Raw genomic sequence first — 27,371 nt, forward strand, 5'->3', positions numbered from 1 at the left:
CCTCGACTCAACCATCCCAGCCAAGCATCTGTTGAACCTGTTCGAGAGCTTCTAAGGAAGGAGACTCCAACACCTCTTTAGGCACCCATTCCAATGCTTGACCACCCTCATAGCCAGAATCTCCTGTTAATCTCCAACCTCCGTCTCCAGGATCCGCCCCCATCTTCAATTTCTCAGGCCTTTGCAAAGCATTGCCCTGTGCTGTTAGTTTCTGAACCGTCTGAGTGAAAAAAGCATGAGAAGGCAGAGCTTAAAATCCTGATGCTAGAGTCATCAGTGCTCTGGAAATACCCAGAAACCCACATGAAAAACTTGAGCGCCTGGCTCTGCTGCTTCCAGACCCAGGAGGTGCCTGCCCAAGAGTCTACAGGAGCCACTGAGAAAGGGCCTGACGCTTCTTGTTTTTATCCCCCCTCAGGGAAGATGCCAACAAACTGGGAACACAAGGCTTAAAACTATTCCAGCAAATGCTTTCGCTCTTGTTATCCTCCATCTCATAGGCCAAGGATGAGATCGTGGTAAGGCAGGAAGGACTTCTTTAACGGGATCCCTGAAGGCAAGAATGAAACACCTCGGGGATGTGAGCACCAGCCCCTGGCCATTTTTACCTGGATCCTTGATCCATACACTTGAGATTTGGTTTACCAAAGAGAAGGGAGGGAAGGAGATGCAGACAGCTGAACCTGCATGGAAAGACATGGGGATATTTTTTCCCCTTGATGGACTTCCAGAGAACTTGTTTAAACACTGGTTTAGGGCAGTGCTGACACCTTCAGCTGTGGCCTGACTCACTCACTCCTGCCCCACAAAAGCTACGTTATGGCTCATCATTATCCCATGTGTACATGAATGAAAGTCCCCCACACATTTATAGGTTGTGCTAAGAGACTCACACAAAGTGCACAGATTATGGACGAGGTTGGGTTGAAAAGCAGCCATGCTGCCGTGTGCATGGAGGTCTAACGGAGCACCACTCCCACGAGCTGGGGAGCTTGTAACAAGCTTGCTCCTGACTTCCTGGAGAGATGGCAAAGAAGGAGTTCCTTGATTGGGCAATGTGCAGACCCCACATGACGGGCTGGAGAAGATGAGGAGGATTCCTACCCTCCTGGTGTCAATCAGGGCAGGGTATGTGTGGGGGGGGAATCCTTCCGCTGAAGTCTAAAAACAGCTCTGATACACAGCTTAAAAAGGACTGAAGAAAAGATGTGTAAGCTCTGTGCTGAGGGCACCCTGCTGCCCAAGCTGGAAGCGTTACCAGAACTTCCCCACAGGGGGGCACTCCAGTCCTGAAATCTTCTGGTGACCAGTACCATCGGTGCTTATGGCACCCCAGAGGCATGGGTGCCTCCTCCAGAGCGAATCATCCATTTGGGGCTCTCGGGGGCATGTTCCCAGCCACCGGGAGGAAGGAAGTGTTTCCAAAGTCTAGCAGTCTTGGAAGAAAGCTGTAGGTGCTTTTCCTTTATACGGAGATACGTGAGAACTGGATGGTGGCTGCTGTCCTTACTTACAAGAGTTTTATTCCGAGAAGGAGGGAAACATGTTTAACTCGGGGAATTCTTCATTGTTGTAGTTGCTTCCCTGGTCTCCCAACATGGACAGCATGTCCTGGAAAGACAAAAGACGTGGTTAGTTTTGGATCTGGGCAGCTGCTGCATCTTGGAATCTAAGGCAGAGGTGAGGAACCTCTTCCTTTAGTTGTGTGGAAGAGGGTATCTGTAAAAACACCACAGCAAGAAGAGACTGCTACAGACGCTTCCAAATGCACCCCACAATTGACAGAGTTGTGTCCCCCGTGCTACAGCAGGAAGAGGTTGCTACAGACAGGCAAAAGAAGTCCAGCAGTAGGGCTGTGCGAAACAGCTGTTTCAGAGGACAGCAATTTGTTTTGGATCACTGTCCTGTTTCACTGCAGCCGAATCTGTTTCAAATGGGCTGCAAGGGAAGTTTTGCACAGCTCTACCCAGCTGGATAGTGCCTGGGGCCAGGGACTGCAAGGCCCCAGCAGGGAGCAGGATCGGGCCCTTGGGTGGCTCATCTGGGGGAGGGCTACTGCCCTCCATGCAGGCGAGGAGACCCCCCATGCAGATTTGATCCCCATCACGCCAGGTTGCACGCCAGGGAAGTTCCATACTGGGGTCTCTTCCCTGCCGCTGCCTGCCCAGTGCAGCCCAGGCCAGGTAACACAGCAGGGACCAGCACTGCTCTGCCACATGACTTGGCTCTGCAGGGACCAGAGATCTGTGTTGGGGGTCTCCTCGCTGCCGCTGCCCACCCCATGCAGCTCTGGACTGCCAGGGCAGTGCAGGGTGGACAGCAGGGGTGAGCAGACCCCAGCAACAGATCTCTGCTCCCTGTGGAGCCAAGTTGCACAGCAGGGCAGCAACATATAGCTGTTTTCCTGTAAGCCCAGCTGCGAAACTCCAAAGTGTTCCGAAACATTTTGGACGCCTCGTTTCATTTCAGAGATGTTTCTGAGCCTTCTGTTTCAATCTCGACTTGGTGTTTCGGGCGCCAAAATGGCCTAAGACACTTCTGAAACAAGATGGCTGCCAAAATTTTGCACAGCCCTATCCAGCAGCAAATGCCCTGCCGGGTGCAAGTTGATAAGGCTTACAGAGCAGTCTGGAAGGAGGGTTAACAGTTAATGGGTCATATCACTCATCAGAGCAGGTGGCAGGAAGCCGTAGCCCGGGCAGTCTCTAACGGGAAGAGGGGAGATGGAGCCGAGTAGAGCTTTTCTGTTTATTTAAAAAAAAAAACCAAAACCAAACAAAACCCTACCACAGATCCCATCGTGCCATGATGCACCTGGTGCAGGAGGAGTCCAGGATCAGCAAGTTTGGCTTCCTGCATTTCTGTAGCTAGGAGCTATTATCAGCTACCTAGAGCTCTCAGTCAGAGGAGCACAAAGTACCCCATCAGCTGACGTGTGCTCCCAGACTCTGGAGCACACAGGCATCTGGAAGGAACTGGGAGCACTGGCCATGCATCCCATGTGTGGTAAGAACCAGCCGTAACTTATTATGCATGTTGCATGCAACAGCTTTGCGATTTATTCCTAGTTTTCCCATTCATCGATTGAATGTGGGGTCAGGTCACTCCTTAAGTGATGAACCAGCAAATCACACCTTAAATGCAAAATCTGCCATGGCCCCAAAGCTTGCTCACCCGCCTGAACTCATGGCCCTGCTTGCCACAGGCGCCCTCTTACCGGGAAAACCTCCGACTGGGTGGGTGGTTGCTGCACGTGTTGCTCTCCTGATGCCGGCCCGTGGTGCTGTCCCTGCCACTGAGGCCACATGCCTACTTCTTCTGTCGTCCGTGCCTGAAACGGGGCTGGCGTCTGCCCAGTCTCAGTGGCTGTTTGACAAGGAACAGGTGAGTAAGTTATACATGTGAGATTCTCTGACCACCGGGAGTGACAGCTGCTGGTCTCAAGGGCCATCAAGGGGTTGGCAAAGGCAAGATTTGGAAGCTGGATGTTACCACTTTATGCTCCCAGCCAACTAGACCAGTACCGTAATTGCCTGCATACCACAACCCCCCACAGTAAGCCATGCATCTCATTTCTGGAAAGCAGAATCTAGTCACAGCCAAAAGCCAATTGCAGGCAGTAACCGGCTCACCCTCAACCACCTCATTGGTTGCTTCAGGGCAAAAGCTCTGGAATTAACCCTCTCAGCTGCTGCCAAATTAGGCTACTCAGCCAAAAGCTACTTGGCAGAGGCTGTAAGAGGGCTGAAAACCCAGATTCTTCCCTAGTTGCTTGCCAGCCCAGAGACAAGCAGAAGCCATTATAGCACAGTGCCTCCATGCTTCTGTTCCAGCCATAAAGATTAGCTTCCCTATCAACTTTGGAGGACTGAACTTTGGGAGAGGAAAGGTGAGTGTAGTATGCAAGGAACTGAAGTAACTGGGGGTGAGGGGCGGCCTCCCATCGTCAGCCACTTAACCATGAGGGCAATTAGAGCGTAGAATTAACAGCCCCATGTAGTAAGGGTTTGTTGCTGGAGACAAGACTACCCAGAACGGGTTTCTGGAGAAGTCATCATGATAGCAAGTGCTGTGGGATTCCAGAGGTGCCTTTCACCCCCCACCCACCCTGGGCTGAGACTCTTTAGGGCTCCTGGTTCAAGACCCTATTTCCCAGGTCCTCACAGAAAAGAACTAGCACTTACTGAAGCCCGTGCCACGCCTGGCGATGTTGGGATATGCAGCGCCGCCAGGCGAGACAGTGGAGCCCGATGTGGACATGGGACTGAAGGAGGAGGGGGTGCCTTGGAAGGTGCCCATCCCAAATGAGGGGGAACGGGTCTTCGCGGCCTGGGATGCCACTTGCTGCAGGGACATGGAAGGGAACACGGTTACGTTCTGCTCCTCATCATCATGTGGTCCAGCACTGGAGACAGAGATCCTTCATCAACCAAGGAGATGGAGTATAAGCAGGGCAAGCTGCCCTACCACTGCTGGTCTGCCCTTTGCTGCACCTAGAAGGCCCTCAGGGGATGAGAGCTCTTTAGGGGAAAATGTAACAGAGGGGCCTCATTCTGACTGACAGAGCAAGAAGTTACACAGGAGATGGGAGCACTCAAGTCCGGGATTCACTCACCTGCAGACCAAGACTAAGGTGGTGACAGTAGTATTCAGCATGGAAGATTAACACCCTGTCTCCCCACATCTCACCCCCACAGCTTTTGGGGCTTCAATGCTCAGGGCTTGACAACCTCATTTCAGGCCAGGTTCATCGGTGCTGTTGGACCTGCCTCAGCCACATGATCCCTAAGGAATTCCTCCCACCCTCTTGGTTATTTCAAAGGAACGACTAGATTAAGAACATTTCCCAAAAAAGCCACTTACATGGTGTGCATGTACATGAGTCCCTGCCACTGGCAGAAGACCCATGGCAGACATCTAGGAGCTATTACCTGTGCTGAGAACGAGGGCCGTGACCCAGCCGGCCAGTTGGTTCCGCTGACCTGAGTGGGGTTGGAGTGACGAGAAATCTGGGCTAAGATTCGGCCGGTGGAGGCAGACTGATGTTGGATAATATTTACAGGTGGTACCATGCTACTGCCCCTAGAGTGGAGGACAGCAAGTGTTAAGCAGTAATTAAACAGCGCATCACAGAAACAGATTTACCAAGATTAATTTTCTTTACTGACCATCTACAAACTTTTTACTGACAACTAAACTTTTTTGTACTGACGCTTATTTTACATAATGTAACTATAACCCTTTGGCCAAGCCACTGACAGGGGTGGGGTTCAAAGTTAAACACCACCCATAGTAAAAAAATATTTTGGCTGTCAGTAAAAAGTTTGCAGATTGTCAGTAAAAAATCCTGTTTCTTGGGTTATCAGCCCTGCTCAACTGCAGCAATGGTTTACACCCCCACACTTGTACCCCGCATCGCTGCATTCATTTTTGGGCTAGTACCTAGATACAGCTGTAGTAAAGCAAATGAAAAGTGATGCTGAAGTAAAGCAAATGAAAAGTGATGCTGGTCTTGGAAGACCAAGCGTCTTATGGTGTACATAACTCTCCCACATGGGTATGTTCCAAAACCTGCATGCATAGGCCACAAATGCTCTCCTCTGTTGGGCTGCCCAGAGACAAGCTGAGTCAGAACTGGCGCACTTCAGTGGCCTGTTTCCCACACCAGCTGTTCAGAGCTGGTGCTTCCTGGATGGTGATTACAGTTCAATCGCTTTAGATCAGTTAATACCCCCACAGTCACACCTTTGGCGCTTTCCTTTTTTTGGAGAGTCCACAGTCAAAGTGCAAACAGAGGTACAATTCACAGCTATCCCACTCCCCAGCCAGTGCCCTAGCTTCACCTGAAGTTCTCCGCAGGCCGGGTAGGGGTGAAAGTATTTCCCTGAGGGAAGAGCGGCTGATTGGTAGGCACAGTGTTGGCAGGAATGGCTTTGCTCTGATCTGAGAAAGAAGCAAATTCAGGTTAGGGCCTGGAAGACAATGATGCCCATGGGAGGGAGCAAGAACCTCTGAGCACTTCCCATTCAAATCTGATGATCTGCCCTGGCTTGCTACAACAAGCTCATTTGTCACTTAGCCATGCTATTATCCAGGCGCCAGATGGTTTTGTAACAGCTTGTTTAATTCGATTTCCTCTCAATTGTCTAATCAAACTTTGCATAATATCCTTTGAGCGTAGGAGGTTTGCTGAGATCTGATCTCAGAGTATAGGAAAACAGAAAAGCGCTCAGCTGTGAAGAGGCAAAAGTGTGGGGGGGTGACACTGGAGGTTCCAGACCTGGGGCACTTGGTTCTGGGTGTAGGGCAAACAGTTGTTGTCCACCCCTCCCCAGCCAAAGAAGCATGACCAGGATCCCGGCTGCAGACAGGAAGGCACTGGGGGGTCATGGTCAGGGCAACAGTCTGGGGCAAAAGGTTATGGGTGGATAAACAAGTGTGCAGGTGCCCATTAGAGAATGTCCCTAATGAATAGGACAAATGGCAACATTGATTTGAGCTCAGTCATCCCCACCCCATCGCTGTATGCAGCTCCCCCTACCTGTACTGATGCCAGGGTAGATTTCACTGAACCTCGGGTCGCGCTCCTGCGGAAACAGGGTCTCTGCTTTCTCCAGGGGCTTGCTGTGTTCCGGGCCGGCTGCCGTGACTGGCTGAACAGAGACCTGGAGACACAAACATGGGTAACTAGCAGGCAGAGGCAGGGATACCTCCCCAAGGGCACGAAGCAAGCCCACTAACAGCATATCATCTGTGGCAGCAGAGCTCAACCCTTCGGCCCAACGGGCCACAGGACTGGCATAGGGCTGGTCCATGACTAGATCAGGTCCTGGAATCACCCTGTCCCCCACAGGATTGGTCCCCACGGGCTTGGCACCACCTCTATGTGCTGGGATTTGGTCCCAACACTGTCACCTCCCAGCCCCCAGTACACTGGGATTGGGCCATGGCATCCTAATGGTGCTGCTTCTGCCCAGCCTCTGTCCAGCACTGACTGCTGCCTGATCCAGCACAATTTAGCAATGGTGGGAGTGGGGGAAAGAGATGGTACCAATGCCCTCCAGCTGCTAAATGTTGGACCCATGGGGAGCTCTGTGGACTGGATAACATGGAGCCATGGGCTGGATCTGGCCCATGGGCTGGGGGTTAAGCACCCCTGATCAACAAGAAAAAGAGCTGAGAGGCTTAAAGCCTGGACCCTCATGTGTACCCACCCAGGCACTGCCTTCCATGCAGGAGCATTCTAGGTCACTCCCATGAGGGCCAGTTTTTGGGCTAGGATCAATCATGCCACCCAGGACAACAAACACACTGCTGGAAGCCTTCCCGCTCCCTGCCAAATTACCTGCGAGTGCTCGTACCCAGACAGGCTCTCTCTCCCTGGAACTGCTTCCAGCTCTGCCTGCTGCTGTGGCGGCTGCTGCTGTCTAAAATAGAAACAACTGTGAGAAGACAACAGCGTCTGGCTAAATGCAACCACAGTGCTGGGCCTGGACCCAGTGGATGTCAAGAGAAGCCTCTCTGAATGCTGTAGCATAGCAGTGCCTGGCAAGCCTGTGGGTCAGAGGACACGACCCCTCAGAGTTCCCCACAGGTCTGGAAATTTGGTGCTGGGGCTCTGGGAATTGAAACAAGGTTTCCACCAAATTTCTGAAGCCACAGAAAGCTGCGTGAGCTGCATGACAAGGCTCTGGGGCTGGATCTTGGTCACTCTTGCTATAGCAGGACCCAGACCTGTGTTCCCAGAGACAGTGCTATGGTCAATACAAAAATAGCCAAAGGCTACTCACCAGTGCCTTGCAAATGGCACAGGCAGACCCCAAAAGGGAGCTCCTAGTGACAAGAGCAGTTGACAGCTCTCCTTGTCTGCCAGCCAACACCCTTACAAGCTTGTGCAGCTGCCTGAACTACAACTGGGCAGATACTCCCTTGCTTCCGCTCAGTTAAAATTTAATTGCCAGTTGCAGAATTAGCCCTGCTGCTTAAACAGACCAGCAGACTACCAAGGCAGCAGACACAAGGTTTGTGTGTTTAATAAGGCATTAGCTAGGAAGGATTGATTACAGCTCTGGGGACAGCGAATGTAAGGACACCTGACAGAGTTTATACAAACAAGGAGGCCAGGAGAAGAGGAGATAACCCACTAAAAGAGCACTGCATTCTCCTCTGACCTTGAGGCCAGCTGCGCTGCACCCATCTCCAGGGGAAGGCTGGCACTCTGCCCCAGCTGCGGCCTTGGCATGGCATTGGACAGGGCAGGCCGTGACTCCTGGCTTGAGTTCCTTTGAGGAAAGAAGGATACAAGCAGAGTTCAGAGCTGGTCGCTGCATGGAGAAGCTGGCTGGGTTTCACTCGCAGCAGGATGTATTGTAGTGGCAAGCCCAGAGTCAATGGAAAGATCCCTCCTATTTCGAAGTCCTTTGGGTCAGATGTTGAACACAATAAGACCCATGAGCCAAAGACGACTACAGCCTCTGCACAGTACCCATCAGAGGTGTTCTTCAGCAGGGCAAGCTAGAAGCCTTGCCAGGCTAATACAGCTCTCAAAACCACAAGCACCTCCATGCTGATACCTAAAACAAGGTCTGAGATTCTCCATTCAACTCAGCAGATATATGACAAGCGCTAGGGACTTCTAACTGCAGAGAGATGTTCACATTAAATCCCTGGTAAGCACCTCTGGGTTCTGCTTCTGATGAGCTGAAGACAGTATAATGGCCAGTACCTCAAATTAATCAGTTTCTCTCCACATAGCAGGAAACCCTTCCCCATGTTCCCTCACCAAGGCTTTTAAATGCAACTCCTTTTGCGCCACAGATAGTTCTCAGTCTCAGAGAAATAAGACACATTTAGCTACAGTTCACAGGCTGTAAAAGTGTAGCCCCTCCAGCCAGATGACATCTTGGCTGGAACAGCATGACATACTTTTAGGTCAAAACATGGAAATGGGAATCGATGCGTCTGGACTAAGGGGAATGAAGGAGTTCAAAGAGATGCCTCTAATGCCAGGACAGAGATAATATAAAGACAAGACTCCTGGATGTTGACCATGTTCCTAGGACAGTGGTTTTCAACCTGTGGTCCAAGGACCCTTGAGGGTTAGGCAGACTATGTCTAAGGGGTCCATTAAAAGATGACTATGATCAATCAAAAGAATGTGGATACCTATACTTACAATTCTGAGGGGTCCGCACTTCCATTCAAAAATTTTCTGGGGTCCGCAAATGAAAAAAAAGGTTGAAAACCACTGCTCTAGGGAAACAAAGGGAAGCCACAGCAGCAGGAATCAGGGCAATATTGCTCCTGCACCTCCTGATAGCAAGTGGGTAGGGCGAGTTGCTGCCTGTACTCTGCAACTGAGAAAGACCTAGAAGGGAATTGGACATCCAGCCTTGATTCTGTTTACAGTCTGGATGGGCAGGCATCCTTCATGGCTAATATTAGCCATGTAACTATGAGATGCATTTGCTCAGCAGCATTTCCCTTCCACAGCACAAATGTGGCACCTCTAATGACGCCCTGAGCTGCTCCCAAGGAGAACAGTATCCTTGACTGCTCCCAAGGAGAATCAGTTACGATAGCAAAAAGGGAACAGGCAAGGTGGGGCAGACAAGCAATCTTACTGCAACATCAAAATGGGGACAGGTCTCCAAGTTCTGGGGCATGCTGCTGCAGGGAGATGGCAATATTTACTTTATAGCAACAGCTGATGCATTTTAAAATAGCCGTTTGAGAATATCTGGGCAAAATCTGGTCAAGGGAACAGAGTGAACTATGTAATTAGTGACTTTACTGGGGTCTAAACTGAGCAGAAGACTAGCGAGGACCCTGAGAGCTCAGGTTCTCTGCCTGGGAGATGCAGAATCCAACATGATGCCTGTGGTGCAACTCAAAGTGCTTGCGAGCTGTGTGTACGTACTTCACGTTGGTGTTGGTGCAGATGATGTACTCGATCTCATCTGAGTAGGGGTTCTGGAAGGTGAAGGAGCTGGTTCGCATCCAGAGCCACTCACGGTTTTTGGACCGGAAGCGGAACATGACTGACAGCACCTGGCCTTTTAACTTCACCACCTAGAAAAAGCAAGGCTATTGCTAGCACCAGATAATGGACATATGGAGTGACCTCAAGTATAAGCATAAAGGCATCCAACCCCATCAGCAGCTGGCCGGGGTGCCCTATGACTTTAGGCCATGCTACTGCATTACACCTTCCAGATATATTCTAGCTACTCCATTCATCTGTTCCTCTAATGAGGCTTAGGATGCTATAGGAGCAGACATACCACTTCCTTTACACCCTCAGTGATACGTCTTTGCGATGATGGGATGCATTAAAATGTTAGCTACTCTCAAAGCACTCACTCAATTAGCTATGTTCAAATGAACAAGGAGCTACTACTTCTCATGGTGATTGAGGAGTGGACTTGCTTGCCTCTCCATAAATTTGAAGAACAGTCATCTATTTGACCACTTGCCACTCATTAATGGAGTGATATAAAAGTTAAACTCCATTCACTTCTTGTGCTGATAAGAATCAGAGCTGCCTTCCCTACCCTCCCACCATTGCAAGGCTGATGGCTAACAGAAATAGCCATCCACGCTGCAGGCTTGCCACAAACCCACAAGCAGAGGAGAGGAGCAAAAGCTAAAAACCTGCTGGAAACTGTCCCGCAAGAGCTGCTGGTCTTCCGGGTGGCAGAAATCTACGATGTCCTTCCCCAGAAGTTCCTAGTTCAAAAGAGGAGAGAAAATGAATTCAAATAAGTCTTTATTTGGCAAGATGATTCCCTGGGCTCCTACCTACCCTGGGCAGTGGAGTACAGCTAGAGACGCTTCTCTTCCCCACACTACGCCCAAAGATAAGAACTTATTTCAGCAACAGCACAATGGAATAGAGGTTTTCAGCCTTAGTAGACTTACGGTCCCCCGTTGGAAAATGCCAGCTTTTCACTTTCACTTGCCGTTTTTATTTTTATTTTTTGACTACAGCACAATGCTACAGCAATTCTTCCATTCAAAGAACTCAGCAGGACAGAAGGGTTATAACCGTCTGGGTACCTATTGGAAATATCTAGGTTCATCTTGTAAACCACGTGGCTGTTTGCAAACCTCCCAATGCTAATATCACATAACACTCGTAAAAAGATCTTGTGGCCCCTTGGCTGAAAATCACTGCAGTACAAATTCACCCTTTGAATAATCAATTCAGATGCGGAGATAAAGACTCTCTCGATTAGATCTAGACATAATCCAGAGCCACTTCCCTGTACAGATCAAAGCAAGTTTTTGCCTATTTTTCTAAGCAAGGCAGTGGAGAATGCCATGTCTGGTTCTACCCTCACTGTTTTGTTTCAGCTCAGTTTTATTTAGATAAGCAAAGCCACAAGGTGTGGGGAGAAAAGGCCAGCTGACCCTGCACTCTCTTGGAAAGTGTCTCACCTGTGGTTGGTAGCCAACTGTCGCCATGCAGCGGTGATCTATGAAGGTGAAGATGCCTTCAGTGTTGTGTCGGGAGATGAATTCTGTTGGCTGACAAACAGTGCTCATGTCTGTGCAGTTGGGTGAGCTAGTGACCTGCGGAGAAACAGACCCCATGTTAACTGACTCTGCTTCTCTCACTCACTCACTCGTTGACCTAGATCAGAACCATAGCATTCTTGCCCCGTGCCCAGGAGCTGGTATCATGTACTACCTGAACAAGCAGCAGGTAATAAAACCTCAATTTGACAAGGGATGTCAGAGGGGTGAGATACTGCTTCATCTGAGCCCAGGCAAACATGTAACCAATTCTAAGGCTAGTGAAATTATTTACTAGCATTTAAACAACCCTCCACACATTTCCAAAGGCCTGTCATGTTCCTGTCATCCCTATTTAGTGAGAATGACACAGAGGAGGAATCATGAAACCAAGTAGGGCATTTGATACATCTACTGGCGTGACAGTTCCCAGAAGGCCTCTCTGACAGCTGCCAGAGCTCCATATAACACTGGTCTGGGAGACTGGTGCTTGCGGGAAACAGTTCCTTGTACATTTTGCAAGCCAGAGCTTTGGAAGCTTTCAGACAGCAGACTTGGTATTTGCTTTATCCTGAGCCAGAGAAGACGTTGCTGCTGAAAGGAAACAAGGAGGATCACACATGGAGAATATGCTGGCATAAGATCTTTCAGGAAAAGCAGAATTGGTTGGCTAATAAAATAACCCCCGTCATGTAGAATGGGGCTTTAATTCTCACAACTGCCATGTTCTGCAAGATCTGCTGAATCACAAGAGTTTGTACCCACCTGTAATCTGCCAATGGCCACAAGGCAAAATTTGCTTCCCTGGCCAGCATCTGGGTCATCATCTGGTAACGAGATGCCTGGGACCAAAAGGAAAAGGAATGTTTGAAAGAATCCTGGCAGCGTCTGTAGGAGAGGCCGCTAATTCCACCGCGGGGAAGCAAGACTAGAAGTATTGAACTCCTTGCTGATTTGTTCCCGAGTTCTTTCTCCTAGGACCTCAAACTAAAAGCACCCCACCCTCTCCCAGTTCAACCTCTAATTCAGAGTTCACAGGATTGGATAATGCAACCCATGTCTGGTTACACTCCAATTAAATGTGCACAAGTATTGGAATGCCTACTGTAACGCCCACAACCTGCAAGAATCCAGACCCAGCATTTAAGAAAGTGGGATTCCTTTTCATCCTAAAGTCTGACTTTAGGATGCCAACTTGCTGCTGACTTGAACAACTGATAAATGCCGTTATTTCTCACCTGCTGGAGGCCAGGCTTTGATATACCCTGTGCAGTGTACCACCACGTAATGAGGCTCACCATCTTTCACTGCACCCAATCCATTCCTAGGGCAGAGAAAAAATTACTGAGAGATTAGTCCTTATGTCTTATGGGCCAACTTGTTTCCAATTTGTTGCACAACCAAACCCCTGCAAGCAAGAAATGCTGCTCCAGATACGACATATTGAGCTACACCTATTTGAAAAGTCCAGGGCGTGCGCAGTGAACGATTCTAAGTGCTGCAATTTCAAGGGACACAAGAGAGTGGAGCTTGCTTTATTTTCTACTTGGTAAGACCCCTGTGAGACTTTCAAGAACAAAGAGCAGCAGAATCTCAGCCTGGATTAAGGTTAATTAGACATTTAAACTATATGCTGCAAAAAAGAGGATTGGCATATTCAGAGCATCTGTGGAAAGGTGTCTTGTTAAGGTAGAGATGAGGGTACAAAAGTGCCATTTCCTGGGTGAGACCATGGGTCCATGTTGCCCAGTCTTCGGTGTCGCACAGGGGCAACGGAGCAGATGCTGAAAGGGAGTGAACTGGGTCTGACCAGGGTATTTTCCCCTGTTCCTCTCTCACTCATCTAAGGTCCAGGAAGCTCCGATTCAGAGGCTGTATCCCTCACTCCCATACTCAATAGCTGCTGGTGTCCCTTTCCTCCAAGAATGTGTCCAACCCCTTTGGGAATGTGGCTAAACTGGCAGCTTCTACCACATCTTGGGGGCAAAGAATCCCATGTTTTAATTACACACAGTATAAAAAGGAACTTCCTTGTGTTACAATCTTACAACCTAGTAGTTTCATTTTTGTGACCCCTAGTTCTTGTAGAAAGAGAAGAGACAAGGGATCCCCATTTACTTTGTCATTTAGTATTCTGTAAACCCTTCTCCCATCCCCCCAAGCGTCTCTTTTCTAAACTGAAAAGGCCTGGCCTCTTTCCTCTGACACAGCAGGAGTCTTAAATAGCCTGTGCTACATCTCCTTGTATACACGCTTTCACCACAGCACCTTCCCTCACTGCCCCCCAACATAATGTTGGAACCATCCAGTTTCCCAGCACAGTGCAACAGGCGCCCCCCATGTATTTACCTGCATCGGTTCCTCATGAAACTAAGCCTGTTGACAGAGACAGTATCCACCGAGCTGCTGCCGCACCTGTTGTGGTCAAGAGGGAAAGCTTTAATCCTCATTGATACAGCCTGCAAAGCCTTGAATTGGAAGGTGAAGCACTACCAACACAAATTCTGCCTTTACACTCCCTCCCCCTGCTTTAAAAATATAAATAGCCCCTTTTATGGGCACAGAATGTGAAAAGTCACGCCCCGACTCAGAGCAAGCGCAGAGGAAGGCGGGAATGCAGCGCCGGCATTATAAAATTACCTGCGGCAAACATCCCTGAAGGCTATTAGCACAGGGCTGAAAAAAACTATGGGCTCATTTGAGAGTGGAATTCCCTGCAGGGAATCAGATGACTCGGATCTTATCTAGCATGGAAGGGCAAAGCAAAGGCTTCACCACTTTAATGCTAACAAGACAGGCAGGCAGTGGGGTTTGGCTGAGGACTTGACATGCCACAGTTGTGGCTGTGCTTTTCCTAGTACCTCATTCGACAGATGAAGGACCGACGGGAGCCCATGGACATCCTCATGGACTGCTGGCCTTCCTTCTTAACTGTCCCCGTCTTCAGATCAAGGATGCGACCTATGCAGAGAAAAGGCAATGTGCTGATGGTCTACAGGACAACTATGGACGCTTTCACTATGGCACTGGGATGCCTCAGCCCATACACTGGGCAACCCTGTTTTCTTAAGAGCCAAATTCCATATTACCAGCTTGAGAATAGGATGTAGCTGCGACCCATCCCTTCCTGGAACTGAAAGGTACCAGAGAATTCAGGGGCAACCATGCCACAAATTAGCCCCATCCCCTACCTGAGCGCAGCTCTGATTCCATTCCCCTGACAGACATTGCTCTGCTCCACACACCCCGTTTGAGCTGCTGCTCTGCTTTCTGCTCCCTTCCCAATTTGTCTTGTGCCACACACAAGTTTGAAGCACACATCCTGCAGATGGGCCATGCCTTGTTTACAGTATCTCCCAGAAGCTAGTTCCCTACTCCAGTAGCTGACAGCATGATGCTCATATTGTCTCCAAAAATCAAGAGTAAGCACAAAGAGGGAGGAGGTGAAAAGAAATCAAATGCCAGAACTAACTAGAATATTTAGAGAGATTGCGAAGGGGTGCCTCCAGCATTGAGTTACACAGGTAGCATCTGCCTAGCTGGGCTTCTCCCATCGAGGAGGACCTCCAGGGTTGGGGAATGATCTGTGCATTGGAGGGTAAAGGGATTCACAACTGCTGGAGCATGTAAATAGAGCAACCCTTCTGGAAACAGGTTTAGCACCATTAACCAGGATGGGGGAACATCAGCCCACTGGGATCATGGCTTATCTCAGCCTGTTCAACACCATCTAAAAACTCTTGGAAGTTTTCAAGAGCAGGTTGGATAGACACTGGGCTGGGATGGTTTAGACAGGGATGATCCTACCTTGAGCAGGGGGCTGGGCTAGATGGGACCTTGTGAGGTCCCTTCCAGCCCAATTTACCTATGGTCTGCTTTGTCTAGAAGGCCACTGATTCAGGCCTGGCCTGGCAAGGGCATGCGCGTGGCAGGCAGACGGGCACAGGGGTTCGCGCCATAGGCTGGCTTACCCGTCAGCGCATTCTCAGATGTCGAGAGCTGCTCCCGCAGTTTGCCCACGTCGTCTGGGTGCACCTGGTTGTACAGGGTGCTGCCAAACCACTCAGACTGGGGCTGGTTTAGGACAGGAGTCACCGAGTCCGAGACGTAGACCACCCTTCCCGTCTCACAGGACACTATGAATAGAAAGCCATCGGCTGCCTCTAGAATCAAGTGTTTGAGTTCCTATGCACAGGACAGAAAGATGTTCTTAATCCAGCAACTATGGCACTCATTGCCTGTCAACCACCTCCAGGCCCTGGGCTCTCTTCCCACCCCCACCCCAGACACACTTTTGCAAGCTGGACATAGAAAATCAGAGAAGTGAGACTGAAGGAACCTCCAGAGGTCACACTGCATGCAATCAGCCCTGTCCAAACCATCCCAAACACATTCAGCATCTAACCTCTTTGTAAAACTACTGTCAACCCTGGTACAAGACATCACACCCGAACCTACCACAGGGAAAGCAGGGGGGCCACAGCGGCCAACACCTTGCTTCTATAAAAGGTTGTTAATATATACTCAAGAGATCCCAGGCAGAGGCTGTACCCACTACAGAGGAAGGCAACGGCTCAGCAAACCCATACCAGTCGGGCCGGGGGTACGAGTCCTTCCAGAGCCCAAATATGGCATTGGTCTGACACTGAACGGAATGACAAGAGCCTCTTGCCAGGACCCTCCAAGCGTTGGTCCCAGCAGGGAGACTGGGATGTTCCAGTGTTCATCCCCATCCTGGGCTCTAGCCACCACCCAATGCCTTTGAGGGAGGCTCAACAGCACCCTGACACAGGGCAGAGGCAACCAGCAAAAGCCCCTCTGGGCTTCCTAGCAATGCAAGCAAGCAGAGACCTGATCCGTAAGGAAGGAGGGCTTGTAAGTGCCATCGGTGGAGGTGTTGCCGGTGCCCCGCAGGGATTTCATGTGCGACACGGCCATACGCAGGATGGTCAGCTTGTCCGGCTTGCGGGCCAGAGCACTGCAGGTGGGCACCATGTCCGACAACTCTGTGATGTAGGCAGTCATTTTGTTGCGCCGTCGCCGCTCTATCTCACTGTGATTCTCCCTGGGGGTGGAGAGTGGAAAGAGATCAGAGAGGCAATGAGTGGCTCAGTTCTTTGGCCACAGTGGCTCTCCCTGGGTTCTCTGTGGACGGCAAAACCGAAAAGAAGGTGCTGGGTTCTTCAGAAGGTAGCAAGGCAGCAATAGCCTGGCATACTGGGCATGCAGGAGAGGACACAGGAACAAGTTTGAGGAAGAGGAGCTCACGTCAGAGACTGGCTGCCCTGTATGACAGGCTCTTGCTATAAGGTACATCTATCCTCAAGCTTTTCTGAAGACAGTGAGCTACTTTAGTACAGGAAGCTTCCTACCACAGTATGAAGGCACTACTGCAGCAAGCAGTTGGCCCCACCACAGCAGGCCTTGTACAGTGACTGTGGTGGGTCTCTGTGCTGGTAAACTACAGGCCAGCTATGCCATTTTGGTAGCATGAAGAGACGGAAACATGATAAAACCTTATTTTCTCAACATACAACACTCCCCTCCCCCCCCAAAAAAATCCTGCTGGAAATTGGAGTGTATATTATATGCGAGAAATAGGGTAAGAGCAGACCCTGCTGCTTAGGGGCTGAAATGGGAAGTAAATACTGCAGCAATACACGTGGAGCAGAACAAGCAGGCTGAGCTACCTAGTTACTTATTAGGGCTGTGAGAAGCTTCAGTAGCCAATTAGATTCAGAGATTTGGCCCAATTCGGGGGACTGAATCTCTGAATCTGAATCAAATCAGGAGACCAATTAAAACCTCTGAATCCATCTGAAGCATCTGAATTGATTCAGCCAAAGACTAAAACAGGCAGCTGACACAGCTGCCTCCAACTGGTAAGTCTGCTGGGGTTACAGGAGGGGCAGGGGGTATGGGATGCGGGTGCAATGCCCTATTGCTGCTTGCCCAGCCAGCATGGAGTGGGGCAGGTTCAGCAGTGTTGAGAGCAGAGGCTATGCTCTGCTGCTGCTTGCCCCCTTCCATCTGAAGCAAGCTGTGCCTGTGTCCTCTGCCCACCCTGGCTGGGCAAGTGGCAGCAGGGCAAAGCCCCTGCTCCAAGCACTGTTGTGCTTGCATCCCGCACACGCTGGGCAGCTTGTTGCAGTCCCAGCCCAAATCCTTCCCTCCCCCAACCTCAACAGATTTACCAGCTGGAAGCAGCTGTGTCAGTTCTCTGTTTAGTCTATGGCCGAATCTCCGAAGCGGTGCCAAATCTTTGAGATTTAATTTGGCCAAATCGAATCGGGACAGTGATTCGAATCTCTAAATCGAATCACTGTCCTCCAAATCAGCTGAATCCAAATCCAAAGCGATTACTTGCCACTTCACACAGGTCTATTACTACAAGGAAAGATCTTTTTTTCTTTCATTCTGCCTTTCAAAAACAAGGTGCAGATTATATTCCAGGGAACATCATGTGAGAGAAAAATATGGCAGCTTCTGTTCAAAAGGGCTTCACGTAAAGGAGAGTAAGGCCCTGCAGTTTCCAGGATTCTGTTCTGAAGACGAAGGAGGCACACGGGAGTTTTTGCCCACTGCTTTTATGAAGCCATCTCCCTTACCAGCCTGTACAAAATATCCGCACAGATTTCTGCCACAGCAGAGGAAGAGTTCTAGAGATGCATTTGAATGAGTGCTCCTGATTTCTTCGTGATACTAGGCTTAACACAGCTCACAAAACATCTTCTCTGGGATGGGGTGGGGGGGGGAAAACAGCCGAATGACACCTCCCACAGGCCGGAGCAGAAAGAACTGGAATCCTATTTATGGCCCGAGTGCAATGTAGCTGTTATTACTTGGATTGATGTTAGTTGAGTGATGAAGGTAGATCTGTCGCCAGGTTAAAACGCCAAGTTTCCTTTAAGAAAGCTGGATCAGATGCAAAGAAGCAAATGAAAAGTGGATGGATGATAGAGCAGGGGGAGAATGGTAGAAAATAATACTGGGAGAGAACTGGTAAGGAGAGGAAAACCAGTGGGAAGCCTGTCACCTTTTAGGCTTCTGCGGTGGTGGCTTCATCTCACCCTGCAGAGGAAAAGGGCCTTCTGAACAGTGCTTGGAGCACCCCACTCACCTCCCCTTCAGCTCTGCCAAGTTACAGATACGGGTATAGAGTCAGGGGAATAGGGAAGTGAGCAATAGGGCTTTACCTGCTCTCTTGCAAGCTATTCTTGACAATAAGCTGGATTTTGCAAGAGGGCATTAAACAGAGATGAAGGGAGGTGGGTCACTGTTTAATGTCAGAGGAAGGAAAGCTCTTCAAAAACATTACTGTCTACTCTGTAGAAAACCCCCTCTTCTCCCACCACAGATACACTCACTGGTTTTCCTTTAAACCCACCAAACCCCATCCTTATCTCCTCAGGTATCTCAGCTATGCAAGTCTGCCCTTCAGAAGGTATGCCTGCCTTCTAAAAGAAAAAAAAACAAACAAAAAAAAACCCCCACACAAAAAGAACCAAACAGACCATAGTAATAAGCCAACCAAAAAGATCACAGGGTACCAACACCCAAGCCAGTATGATCTTGCTTAAGAGGAACGACTTCAAGAAAACGGCATAGCGCCTATTCAGTTTTGCCACAGACCAAGGCAGCATCATGCAGTCCTTGTACTGTGTTTGCAAAGAGACCAGCCAATATTTTTGTTAGGTCTATTCATGCAGTGGGTGAAGGCACCATGGCAAAAACCATGACAGGGACTTACAAGTAGGTGATATTTGGCTTCTAACTTCTGTCTGACACGAGAGTGTTTTTACTTTCCACAGGGCAGGCTAGCAAAGTTATAACAAGTGATGAACTGGCTGCGCTGTGGCCTGTCTTCTTGCTGTCTGAGCTTGAATGTAAAACAAAATTTCACTGAAGGCATTCCCCTGGGTGCCCTGTGAATTCAGTTTGCACCGAAGTCTGTCTAGTTTCAAAGCTTCTACTGCAGCAGGTCAGAAAATAAAAAGGGAGATGCCTGGAGGAACATGGAGGAGAGGGAAAACTTGCTTTGTCATGCTTAAAATCTCCGTTTCTCCTACCTGGCAAGTCTTTCCTTATCCGCTGAACTCTGTTCATCATCAGACCTAAAAATAAAATCAGTGAACTAAGCTACAACAGAAAAAAAATTTAAAAAAAGAAATATATATATATAAAAAAAAGGGTAGATGTACTAGAAAAACAAGCCAACAGACATCAGCTTTATAAAGGGGCAATATTACAGAGGGGGTAAAATTTTGCAGAATCACACACACCGATGTCTCCAAAATGTTTTCAGAGCACTTCAAAACTTTTACTGATGCAAAAAGGTAGGCAAATAAGGCTAATTTTACAGCTGATTAAACCGAGACACAGAAACTAAGTGGCTTTTGTGGGAGGGTTTTGCCTCGGGTCAAAGGGATAATAGCAGAGGTGGGAATCTTTTTTCTAGTCACAGACTATGCTTTCCTGGCTAGATGATATTTTTTCGGGCTCAATACACATGCTATCTTCCAGCATTAACAGACAAAAGAACTAGACAGAAGACCAACAGCTATCCACAAATGTCAAGAGAGTCACAGGTAGAAATACAAGCGCACTCTAAAACATACACAAATGCTGTGTAACGAGATGGAGCACGTACACATCTGAGGCATCTACATGATTCATGTGTGGGCATGTGAGCATACAAAAGTATTCTGCAAGTCATCTCAAAAAGTACCTACAAAAATCTTTCATAGCAACATGGAGGCACATAACACTTTGTTTTCCCAACTCCATTTGCTTCTCAAAGGTAACTGATATGTTTTCCATTTGTCTGTATTCTTTGATCAGGTCATCTTAGCTAGCGCAATTCAAAAGCCACCTTTACCACTGCAGATCAGAGTTTTCTCCATGTCAATCATCCTCACTTCCTAGCCATAAAAAGAGCTCTTCTATCCAAAACTCAACCAGGATTCACAGAGCAAAATGTGTTGCTATCACTACCTGATTGCGATATGCGTAAAACATCTTAAGAACTATGCCAAATATCTAATGTTTCACTACCAGGCACTGCTTTTAGTAAAGACAGAGAGGAGGGAAGAAAGTTCTTTTTCGGAAAAAGGGGCTACGTGAAAGCTAATCAGAGACTTGGGATGATACATGGAGGCCTGAAAGAAAGATTAATGGGTTAACTGAAATTGAGGAAATGCAAAATAAGTGTTTTTTAATTCCATGAATGCAGCAATGATACCCATAGGATGAAATCCTTTGTGTGGCATGCTCTCCCCAAGTTTTGTATAAGCTAAGCCTTCTTCTCACCTACCTTCCACTGTTACCAAAAAGGTTTCCAATGGCAGATTTCTCCCACATATGCTTCCTGATAGTTACACCCAGGTGTTTGGGGACCTATTCTACTTTTCAAGTAACCCATCACCCTGTGCATTACACTTTGGTCAGCAAGCACAAAGGAGAGTGCATGTAAAAGTCCAAAATGAATGCATGCTATAAGTGTTACGCAGAAGAATCCCATTAGTGAACAGAGTGACCATGTATACCAACTGCTGTTAAACCTCAATGATTTGGGTGTTTTGGTGCCCTGTTTTGCCATCACAGTAGAGGTCAAACACTGTAGTCTTTTTATTTGATCCTGGCTAATAATAGATTCCTGCCTAACATTTATAGTTCTGCATGTCAAAACCAGGAGAACCTGATCTTTGGCTTGAATAAGCTGGTCAGCTAGAAAGGGTGAAAAAGCATTTCCATCCCAACCCCCATGCAGCACTGAATAACCAGATGTATTAATGGACTCATAACTCCTGAAGAGTCAGGGACTGAATTTGTGTATCCAGTTCAAGCACTCCTAGGGCATAATATGCACAATGCTATAAATAACAGGTGCCGCATGAGGCATCAGTAGGTATCAAGTGCAACAGAAGTCAGGGTATTTCAGTTCTAAGCTGAAGCCATGGACATCAAGACTGCAGTGAGAAATAAAGAGAATCAGACTGAGATTAGAAATTCTAGGGAAGACACTGTATACATGCACAGGACTCGGAGCCTTCCAAGACCTTGCAGCTCAGGTGGCTGAAGGGGATAGAAACAAGGGATTAGGCTGAAAACCTTGAAAAACTCTTCACAGCTGTGAAACTGCCGCGGCACAGGATTTCAGCATGGAAACTTTCGTGCATCATAACAATCTGAAAGGAGTTTTGCTAACGTCCAACTCCACCACCATCACTGGGATCTTGCCCCCTTCAAGGGGCCCATGTTCTCTGGTTTAGAGCTACAGCAGCTCCCAGTGGAAGGGTCACTCCACGCCAGTTTTACAGGAAAGCAGAGCAGGCAGGGTTTTCCAGATGTCATGTCTAGTCAATCCTGCCTTGAATAGGCAGCTGAAGTCCTGACTAAACAAGCCACAGTCAAAGGTCTCTCCAACCTGTTCTTACACATATCCAAGGAGGGAGATTCTACCTCTCTCCAAGTAGCCTGTTCTGCTGCTTGCAACCAGAAAGCTCTTAATCTCCATCCTCAATTTCCTCTGCTGCAGCTTGAAGCTGTTGCTCATAGTCCTGATTCCCGTGTCCACAAAGAAAAGCCCATCTCCAGCCTCTGTAACTGCTTCTCAGACATTTGAAGACTGTTATCAACCCCGCTCCCAGTCTTCTCTTCTCCAGACGAAATAATCGTTGTTCTTTCAGCCTTTCCTTATCAGTTACATTTTCCAGGCTTCTAATCCCTTTGGTTGTGCTGCATCAGATTCTTTCCATCTGCCCACACCTTTTTTGAAGTGTGGAGCCTAAAACTGGGCATCGGGCTCCAGGTGACACCTCAGTGGTATGCAGAGAAGGGGAAAAAAATAAAAAATCTAGAAACAGGCATGAGATGTTGCCTTGTTAGCCCCACCCCACCCTACCCCAGATACTTGACCACACAATGTATTGCCCTGAGCCAGTGAAGGTAGTGGGTGAAAGTTTTTATTCAAGTACCTCCCTTGCTGTTCCCAGAGCAATGCTAGCATTCAGAGACCTCTCAGCACTGTAGTACAGTAGCAAGGCTATGTGCCAAGATGAGCCCAAGTCTTGAGGTTGTATCCTAACACCCAACTCAAATCAGAGCCATTTCTGATTAAATGGTAGTAGTCTGGATCAGTGTGTGCATGTGGGGGTGTCACTAGGACCTTCAACATACACGCCTAGGCACAAGTATGAGGAGTGGAGGCTACCCAGAACATCCACCCCACCTTTAGGCCATTGAGACAGAATCCAAAGGCCAGACCAAGTCCAGACATGGCTGAAATATTTAGTTGTACACACAGTGCCTTGTTTTGGGCAACTGCCAGTGCTCCAGGGTGGCTTACTTTTGCTAAGCCCTTAGCAAGAAAAAGCAGAAGACAAAATGCGCCCTCAGACTGGTGACACAGACTGAAAATAACAGCATCTAGAACAAACACAGAGAACTTGAAGATTCAGCAACATTAGCGTGACACACACAAACCATGAAACATTTCAGATCAAAAGCTGACGAGCGTCCTGGCAGGCTGGCCAGGCCCTTATCAATGCCCAAGGGAGCTGGGGAAAGCAGTGTCAATGCCCAACTGTAAACATGCTAAGAGCATCATTTCTGCAAGAAGCTGTGTAACACCAGCTCTCACAGACTTCAATGTAGGTGGGCACACTTGGCACCCTGCAGGAAAGAACCCTACAGGACCAGCAATAGCAGACTGAGGGAGATTAAACAGTATTCTACAGTAATCCTACTGCACACTCGCATCTCCAAGAAATCTGCATTTCCCCATAAAGCTTTTGCAAAAAAATTCTTTGACAATCCCTCGTAGTTGAGGATGATTGCCTTCCATGGCTGTCTGGTCTAATCCTTGCTGGGGCCTCCACTTTTGCAAAAAAAAGCCCCCTACAGAATACAAACAGGCAGCCCATAGAAGACATACCATGTACTGATAACATCCCCCTGGGAAGCCACAGGCTAGCATGCCTGCCAAATGTGCCACACACTTGCATTCCAGTAAGGTCTGGAGGAATCCTAGCTGGAAGCTGAGATAAGCACTGCTAAAGAGTGACATTGAATGATCTCATTACCTTTAATGTGTTGAACTGCTCCAGACCAAGTGAGCAAAAATTTCTAGCACTCCCAGTGCAAACTGCAGACTTACTTTACATTCAAGGGGAAAAAAACCCACCCAAAATCTGAACATTAAGTTAGAAGAGAGATACTTTTTAGGGTATGCAAGTATGGGGAGACTCCCTATCTATAAGCAGTTTGACTGTAGATTAAGAGGCACAGTACTGTCAATTCTTACCTGGCAAATCTCTCTTTGTCATTTGGGATCTGGTCTTCATCACATCTGGGGGGGCAGGGAAGGGGGAAGAGGAAAATAATTGGTTTAAAAGTATTTATGTTTATTCTTCTTCAAGGTAAAGTGATAAGGTTTATCAAAGCCTGCAAGACAGAGTCAGTTGCTGGGGAAAAGAAAAAAAAAGAACGAGATTTGCATAAAATCCCTGTGGAACCTTGACAGAGTGAGGTCACAGCTTGTCTATGGCTAAGCGCCTAAAGCCTAACTGCATTTTTCCCGCGTAATGAATAAGGAAACTGTTATTCCAAGACCAACCCAGGTACTTATAACTCGAGCAATATGATTGTTTATTATATGTTTTAAAGACACAATTATTCCTGCACTCGCTATCCATCCTTTCAAATGCACATAAACCTACATTTGGGTTCTGCACATAAATCTACATTCCATTAAATAATAAAAACCAAGGTAACAACTTAATAGACCTCTCAGTCTGAGCAGCTCTCAGCAGTCTACCAAAATACAGATTAGCTGCAACAGGACCATTTCACACCGATACCTTGGATGTCATTAGATTTGACTCAGAGAAACACTTCATGTCGCTATACCAGTGATTCTCAACCTTTTTTATACCAGGACCCATTTATAAACATTGATGGCCAGTCCCGACCCAGTGCCTCTCACTCCCGACTCACTGCCCCCTGCCCCCAGCCTCCCAGTTTATGGGGCAGTGGGGCCCCAAGCAGCCCATTGCAGGCTGGAACTCTGTCAGCCTGCAAGGGAAAAGCCATGATCTCCCACATTTTTCTCCTTTAAAAAGAACCCATTTTTAAAGTCTGTTGAGCCATTTTTAAAGTTTGTTTGTGACCACTTTTGGGTCACGACCCACGGGTTGAGAAATGCTGCACTAGACTACTACCTATGTCATGAGATGGTCAGGACTTTCCAGTCTTCCATAAGAATGATCTATGGGGATGTTTGTAGCCACTCAGACTCCGATGTCATAAGCTGTTGCTGGCAGCTGGCCTAGAGCATCTGTATGTTTCTAAAGCAACAATGGGGACTTTGCTTGTTAGCATGAGGATCTGTCACACTGTTTGGACAGACCTGGACTCCTAAAGGAATATGAATAGTAGAGTAGCTCAGCATTTTCTGGTATTAACTTATATCTGTCTACTCCCATCCTTCTGCAGCTCCATCTGTAGCACTGAACAGCCAACAATCAATCCAAGAAGTACCAGGGTGTTTGGCCCACACAGGGTTTACATTAAACTACACAGAACCACTGCAACACAGGGCTGCAGTTTAATGGAATGATACTGGGTCTGTCATGCATGGAAGTTACCTAGATACCACCCCAGGGTTTGAATGGGCACAATTCAAATTTCAAAGCAGAGCTAAAGTCATCTCCATTGACTCATACACCTCACAGTTCAGATCAATGAGACTCAGACTGTAAGTCCCAAGTTGAAAGGGCTCTCTAGTTTAAAAATCACCCATTGAAAAGGTCTCTGTTGTGGTTGTGTTTGAGCTGTATGCACTGGGCTGTCTTTCTTGCCATCCTGAACAATGCAACACGGGCATCTCATCTCTATCACTTAATTAATGCACTGTAGTCTGTAATTCTGACCAGGACATGTGTGCCACTCACCTATGGGTGCATGCATTACTGTAGCTCCTTTCGTTAGCTTTGCATGTCCCTGGTTTAATTGTTATACTATGTAAGGGATATACATGGCAGATATTGCTCTAAGGCTTCTAATGTCTCAGACCAGCAGAGAAGGGAGTGCTTAATGCACAGAAATAATTTATGAGTCTTCTGGCTTTGGCTAGCCTAACCTCAAGCTTCACCGCCCACACTCAGTCCAATACACCTTGGTCCAGAGCAAGTCTCCCTCAGTTAAGAATGGCTGGACATGCCTTCTCACCAGAGTCTGTGCAAAGAAAGATCCTACTCACCTGAGGAATTTACTGTTCCCTTCTCCATCATCATCAAAATCAAGCCTGGAAAAACACAAGCAAAAAGCAACAGTTAAGCAAGCAGTTTTCCCCTCTCAAGCTTCCCTTATGTTCTGCCTTATGTTTTTGAGATATAGCTGTATTTCTCTCAGCATCTAGATTAACTAAGAATTGAGGGTCAACCAATGCTGAGAAGTAGCAGGGATTTTAGAAGCAAGTTGTGAAGCACTGGGACAGGTTACCCAGAGAGGTTGTGGACTCTCCATCCTTGGAGGTTTTTAAGATCAGGCTAGACAAAGCCTTGGCTAGGATGATCTAGTTGGAAGTGGTACTGCTGTGAGCAGGGGGTTGGACTAGATGACTTCCCGAGGTCTCTTCCAATCCTAATTTTCTATGAATCTATGATTCTATATACTATATGATTCTATGATTCTTTTTGTGCTGCTCTGAAGCTGAGTGTGCCTTGACATGGAACCCAGCCAGCCTTTGCCCCAGTGCCTACTATTTATCTGCCTTTGTTTCCAAGCATAAGGGAAATTCCTCAGCACAGCAAGTGATGCAATGACTGCTGGATGTGCCACCTTGATCTGGTATGAGCAATATCCTCCAAGTGGAGGGGCTGGTTTTTACACCTTTAAAAATTCTGTGGAGTTCAGAAAAAAGTAGTGAAATAAGTGTCCATTCTCAGTTTAATTTTTAGCTGGCAACATCGCGTTAGATAAAGCTTCTTATATCTAGCATGTTGCGCGTGTGCGCCATGTCAGAGGGGAAGCTGGCATACTGACCCAGTCCAGCAATGTGTGTCACTAAATAATAGACATGGAACCAGTCACAGAGGCAAGCCTGTGGGAAGGCCTTCAGCTAATCTGCAAAGAGGAGCTTTCTTTCCAACTGCTTGCTGCATGCAACGTAAGGTTGGCTTTTACCTCTCAGCAAAGCCTCCTATGGGAGAACCAAAGCAGTCAAGGAGACAGCTACAGCAATGCTACCACACCACAGACAGATGGGACTTGCCATCCCATCCATGGACAACACCACTGGTGCAGGAGCTTGTCCCCCAATGGCTCTGCAGTTTCTGTCCTCTGCCCTACTGACATTCCCAGTCCTGCTCCTTCATCCTGCAGCTCCTAACCTCTTTCATTACCAGCCTGCAACCAGAAGTCAAAGCCACCCAAAGCCAACAGCAATCAAGCTTCCTCATTACAGGATGGATTGTTCTCCACCGAGGCAGGTAAGGGGGAATAGGCAATGTCTGGAACACCATGATGCAAAGGAGTTCATTAGGACTTACCCTGGGCGTCTCTTGCTTGGTCTCTGAACAATGGTTCCTCCAGCCTGCGTGCCCGGTCCAGGGTTCCCAGAAGCAACAGCTGCACTCAAGGATGGAACGTCCGATGTCATTTCTAGGCAAGAAAATTCAGTTACACCAAGCCCTGCTACAGCCCAGGTTCTGAATCGACAATGTACTACCCTTCCAATAGGCCCGGTTATACCCAGTCACCATGTAATTATGTTTGCTGTTTGAATGGACAGCTCTTATCCCCAGCACACCACACAGCTCATTTCCAGCTCTAAGCATGTGCTGTATTCATGA

At 48.1% G+C, this 27,371-nt stretch overlaps 1 protein-coding gene across 5 annotated transcripts; it reads right to left on the minus strand.

Annotated features, from left to right (window-relative positions):
* Positions 1-1,494: 1,494 nt before the first annotated feature.
* ARNT (aryl hydrocarbon receptor nuclear translocator) lies at positions 1,495-27,371 on the minus strand. 5 transcript variants are annotated; one of them, XM_019556898.1, is made up of 22 exons: positions 27,290-27,371; positions 27,069-27,180; positions 25,778-25,822; positions 23,822-23,866; positions 19,587-19,631; positions 16,369-16,582; positions 15,489-15,702; positions 14,379-14,478; positions 13,867-13,932; positions 12,756-12,841; positions 12,283-12,359; positions 11,440-11,574; positions 10,654-10,728; positions 9,920-10,071; positions 8,172-8,282; positions 7,346-7,427; positions 6,542-6,665; positions 5,844-5,943; positions 4,932-5,082; positions 4,185-4,344; positions 3,218-3,366; positions 1,495-1,611 (listed from the first exon to the last, which is right to left on the minus strand). In XM_019556898.1, the coding sequence occupies exons 1-22, from the start codon at positions 27,354-27,356 to the stop codon at positions 1,522-1,524; spliced, it is 2,400 nt and encodes a 799-aa protein (XP_019412443.1). In that variant the 5' UTR covers positions 27,357-27,371; the 3' UTR covers positions 1,495-1,521. The 5 variants fall into 5 exon arrangements, with proteins under 5 accessions (XP_019412443.1, XP_019412439.1, XP_019412440.1 ...); XM_019556894.1 differs by having other exon boundaries at positions 27,069-27,366; XM_019556895.1 differs by lacking the exon at positions 19,587-19,631 and having other exon boundaries at positions 27,069-27,364.

Source organism: Crocodylus porosus, unplaced genomic scaffold (genome assembly GCF_001723895.1).
Source record: "Crocodylus porosus isolate Cpor-Errol unplaced genomic scaffold, CroPor_comp1, whole genome shotgun sequence".
In the NCBI taxonomy this organism is placed as follows: domain Eukaryota; kingdom Metazoa; phylum Chordata; order Crocodylia; family Crocodylidae; genus Crocodylus; species Crocodylus porosus.

What these genes read in the sequence shown, in the direction of transcription:
- ARNT (XM_019556898.1), bottom strand. Translation starts at nt 27,356, where the DNA reads ATGCTTAGAGCTGGAAATGAGCTGTGTGGTGTGCTGGGGATAAGAGCT. An exon ending in GACAAAGAGAGATTTGCCAG is followed by an intron (nt 19,632 to 23,821) that starts GTAAGAATTGAC and finishes TTTTATTTTTAG; the next exon opens with GTCTGATGATGAACAGAGTT. An exon ending in GATAAGGAAAGACTTGCCAG is followed by an intron (nt 16,583 to 19,586) that starts GTAGGAGAAACG and finishes CTCCACCCCCAG; the next exon opens with GGAGAATCACAGTGAGATAG.